The sequence below is a fragment of the Montipora capricornis genome, chromosome 13 (assembly GCF_036669925.1).
Source record: "Montipora capricornis isolate CH-2021 chromosome 13, ASM3666992v2, whole genome shotgun sequence".
NCBI classification, from domain to species: Eukaryota; Metazoa; Cnidaria; class Anthozoa; order Scleractinia; family Acroporidae; genus Montipora; species Montipora capricornis.
The window spans coordinates 49,675,028-49,680,027 of NC_090895.1; the positions used below are offsets into that span (position 1 = coordinate 49,675,028).

The 5,000-nt window shown below is 41.7% G+C and overlaps 1 protein-coding gene across 1 annotated transcript in view; it reads left to right on the plus strand.

The window, feature by feature from the left end:
- LOC138029646 (uncharacterized) overlaps positions 1 to 5,000 on the plus strand; it is a 104,066-nt gene that overhangs the window by 711 nt on the left and 98,355 nt on the right. Inside the window, exon 2 of the mRNA XM_068877352.1 lies at positions 3,602 to 3,655. Coding sequence (XP_068733453.1) covers positions 3,616 to 3,655 — 40 coding nt within the window. The 5' untranslated portion in view covers positions 3,602 to 3,615. The remainder of the gene's footprint in view (positions 1 to 3,601; positions 3,656 to 5,000) is intronic.

The following is a 5,000-nucleotide window of genomic DNA, read 5'->3' on the forward strand; positions in this document are numbered from 1 at the left end:
GACACTGCAAAGTGTATATTTTCTTCCTTTCCTGTATTTAGGATCACGAACGGTGCATTTAGAGGGATTTTGCGATTTATCGCTCTTTGTAGAGATCGGCAATATGCTCAATGATACTTCCAAGTAAATAGCTTTGGTAGAGATCCTTGGATGTTCCCGTACGAGGCATACCTCGTTTCACTCCTCATCATGTCTTTTCAATGCCCTGCTGTGTGCTTGTTTGTCTGGGTTGACGAAGTTTAGGCGATGGTTAACTGCGGTTAAATTATGTTAGCCCTTGTCTTGTAGTCAGTTTTAAAATTTCCAGACATAGGTCGCTAGGGCTAATATTTTTTCAAGGAAAGTTTACGGTCAGAAAATTAATATGTGTTCTGGCGGATTGAAGGCTATCCATTGCAGTTTTTTCTTGAGCATCGCCAAACAGATCCATCTCCCGATGCGGCACTTTGTCTTTACCAACTGACTGCGTTTTCACACAGGTTTTGGACACGGAAGACGAAAGCAAATTGTTTTCTTTGCACCACTCTATGCACAACTCTGGAAAGGCTATAAATTAAAGCAGGGACAATTTCCAAATGATCAAATCTCCCATTGATGTGACCCTTTTACTTCGGTAGCCATCTTGATTATTACGAAGACACAAGTTTGCTTCAAAAGAAGGGAAATGTGAAACGATGTTAATTGCAATGAACTCGTGCATGAAAGTTTCCCATGAAAGATGCACCAATCAGACTTTAAGCGTGGTCTCCTCTCCCCCGCAGTGAACTTATATGTGTGCTGCACGCACGGGGCATGCACTTCCAGGAAAACCAGGTCACAGTTCCCAGCAATACTGGAAAACCCAAAACTAGCACAGGGACTAACCTTAAGCCTGAACAGCCTAAATTAGGGTTACGGTTAGCATTATTAAAGGGATGGGTTGTTTCAAGAGTAGTAAAACAGGGATCTCTTAACGGTAACCTACAAGTGTAAGTTCGATTGTAGGTGCTCAGCACGGCATGTGTATATAATTACGTATCATTGTTATGTAAATAGTCAGCCAGAATTCAAAATAAATATCATTTTCAAGGTGTGAATTCGAAACTTGACACATTAGCTCAGTGGTAAAGAACAGGGACAAGTAATCCAGAGGTTTACAGTGGGTCGGAGTTCAAGGCAAGCTGCGAGTGACATATCATGGGATAAAATGGCAGAAAAAGCCGAGCGGGATCTGGGGGATAGAAAGGGGAAAGCTGGGACAAAAACGAGTAACGGTGTGGGCGATGTAGGGAAAGAAGAGAGAGAGGGAGGGAGAGAAAAAAATGAGATCTGTTTTTATTCATCCCGTAAGTACAAATTACCTATGTATATATTCAGTTCTCTTGGGTATACGCATTGTTCTACAAAACAGTAGCGCGAATGAATAATTAATTTATTCTGCATGCGTAATGAAGTAGGGACCTGTATGGAAATCATTCCAGAACACTTAATAAATGATGTAGGTTTGGGGGATTTTATCGGTAATCAGTTGATGACCAGTGTGGAAATCTTGCCAAATTGTATTCAGTGTTCCTTTTTTTTCATGTTGATATAAGTTCCTTGATATACAGTGTAAATTACTATGAATAATGAGTTTCCTGATACATGTACAATGAGTAAGTATTTCTCTTCAGTTGGATACAACTTGGCTTCTAAAATGCCATATCCATTTAAACAATTTTCTGAAAATCTCCCTCAGGTAAGTTCCTCTGGTTCTTTCTTTTTCAACCCCATCTCTTCCTTAGCTTAGGAGCACATACCGAAAATGCTCTATCGCCACACGTAGGTAAGGTAAAGTCCGCTACAAGCCTAGAAGGCCCATCAAGCCGGCGCTTATCTCCAGTTATGCACCAGTCATTTGAAACCTCCACACCCCTCGTCCCCCCATTCGGGCCTTAGCGGGGGTTTGGGGGGACTTTCACCTCATATAGACTCCATTTTGGTTCCCCGGTCGGCGGGGAATTCGCTGGAAGTCACGGTCTTCGCATCCTACCGGGGGAATTAAGCGGGGCAGTCACTCCTCAATTTCCTCTACACATTTCAGTCAATTTAAAGTGAATCTGCAATAGTAACGTTTTGGACAGTGATTAGCGACACTATCTACCTTGAGTAGAACATGACTGTAAGCTTTTAGTTTTGTATTATATTGTCAAAACCCTGTCTGGCTGCAGGATATCGAGATAATAAATGTATGTTCCATGCGCTCAGCGCATGGAACATACAAAAAACAAGCGGAGACATTCTCCCATAAACTGAAATGAATAAAACTTAAAAATGTGGGACAAGTGTCCCCAAACTTGACTCATCGAACCTTCGAATGAACAGTCCATAAGAAGTATTCGAAATAATCACTGCAATCAAAATATGTCGCAAAGAACGTTTCAAATGTGGTTGGAATCTGGCTACGGATATTCTCTTTGCATGTAAAATGAAAAGGCAACCATTACGGTGATGACTAGCTTAGCGGCTATGATCCTCTTTGCTGTTCGCAATTTTCAGCCGAAACTTGTTCAGTTTCTGTTCGGTAGGATTTCAACATTATAATCTGGCTTATCGAAACACAAAGTCAACGGAAACCCTATACAACTCTACCGCGGAGTTTTAGTTACCGAGGGTTTACTTCGGTTGACTTTCCTGCAGCAACTTTAGAGCATAACGGCAGATTTCCTTCAGCAGAAAATCGGCCTACTGCAGGAATACCGAGGGAAAGTCACGACAGGGTGACGTGGAAATGAGGCGGTAAAGGGGCCAATACTTTCAGGTGGTACTGTACTTACGGATTTACTGATGGAGCAAGGGGGTGCACCGAGGGCCACAATTTTATCAGTAACTCCAGTTCACTGTCAAGTGTTACCCTCGCGAAATAAGAACCATTACCTTTATTGGCTGTGCTCCCACGGGACGCGGTGAACTCTTGATTTACCAGATGGCGGTTCAGTTGGTGAAACAAATGAAGTTCAAAGAGATCTGCATGCTTCACATACGGTTGCTTGCAGTGGCTTTTCTCTCTCGGGAAGCGTAGGGGAAATCGACTGCTTGTAGGGTAGTCTTAGTACATGTCGTGTTAACATTAATGCCATCATTGGTGATTGTGTCAGAAATTCCCCTCGCAAAGCCGTGAGGATATAATCAAACATGTTGGATATTAATATTTTGGCCTAGCAAGGAAAATTCCTTACTGTGTGCGGCCATTTTGAGAGTGGGAGCTGAGCTTGGTCAATAAAAATACTTGGCATTCTCATGTGGCTTCAGTAGTGTCGGAGTTTCTTCCTCTGACACTTTCACGTGAGCACGCCATGTATTTTTATTGGACGTTTGATTGACCAAACCCATCTTGATTCTCACAATGGCCTTTACACAGTGAGGAAGTTGCCTTGCGAGGTGAATATCTCCAGAATTTCCCTGCACATGTGAGGAAACAGCTGAGCAAACTGCCTTTCGAGTTACTTTGCTCAGCTCTTTCCTCACCGTGTGGGGTGGGCTTAAGCTACGTCACGGTCCTATGTAAGCTCTACTATAAATAACGTTTTTATTGCCAAGCACTATAGCTGATGAGCAATTTTTTTACTACTTATTTTTGCAGATTTGGTATTTAACATGAGCCTGTCAAAGTGTTTGATAGACCTTCTCCATTCTGGTTGGTATATGCTAGAGTAATACTACCATATTAATAATTATAACCATTACAATTTTCTCAAATTTGATTGGTGCATGAACTGCTTTATTTTTCACTAATTATTGTGTAAGTTAGGATGTAATCAGACAGCGAAATCAGACTGTTGGCTGTAATCGGACACCTGTAATTGGACAGTTACATCAGCCAATCATATTAAGGGCACCCAACTTAATCCACCTGTCACAGAGTTTATCACAATATTAATCATAGCAACAACCACCTACCCTACCAAAGTGGGGATTTTCCAAAATGGACAAATTTGTAACATTACACAGTGTAAAAGGAATGCATTAATTTTATTTTCTTGGGAATTGTAATGGTTATGATTAACTGGTACAACAATTCGGTCTGTAACCATGCATGTGATTAAACAAATGGGACGACCACGTAGCGGGAGTCTGATTTGTTTAATCACTCATATGATTACAGACCGAATTGGACTCCACTCAGGCCTATTACCATTATATATACCCCTGTACCTTGATAGAATTTGATTGTCTGGGTTAAAGGAGCCCTGAGAAGTACAGTACCGCCTGGAAGTATTGAGCCCTTTACCGCGACATTGCCGCTTCACGCTGTCGCGACTTTCCCTAGGAATTCCCGCGGTAGGCCGCTTTTCTGTTGAGGGAAATTTACGGCGAGGCTCCAAAGTTGCCGCGGGAAAGTCACCCGAGGTAAACCCTCGGTAATTAAAATTCCGCGGTAGAGTTGGGTTTCCGTTAACTTTGTGTTTCGATAAGCTATTGTAGATTTGTAATGTTGAAATCCCACCGAACAACAGAAACTGACCAAGTTTCGGCTGAAAATTGCGAACAGCAAAGAGGGTTATAGCCGTTAATCATGCACCTTGGTTTCCTTTTCCTTTTACATGCGAAAAGAATATCTGTGCTGTAGCTAGATTCCGACCACATTTGAAACCTTCTTTGCGACATGCATTTGTATTTTGATTGCAGTGATTATTTCGAAGACTTATGGTGGACTATTCATTCAAAGGTTCGACGCTTGTCCCACTTGCGTGGACTTCGCCGTCATTTTATACATTTAAGTTTATGGGAGAATATGTCCGCTTGTTTTTTGCAGCTCAGCGCACGGAACATACATTTATTCATTTATTATTTCGATATCCTGCAAACAGGAGAGGGTTTTGACAATATTTACAGACTGAAAGCTTACATGTTCAGGGTGAACCAAGGGTGACCAAGTTACGACTTCTTGTGGTTTCCTACTGCAGTATTACTTTCTAAGGTTGTTTAGTGTAACAAATCACAAAAAAGAAAAACACTCCAAGGAAAGAACCCAGGATATC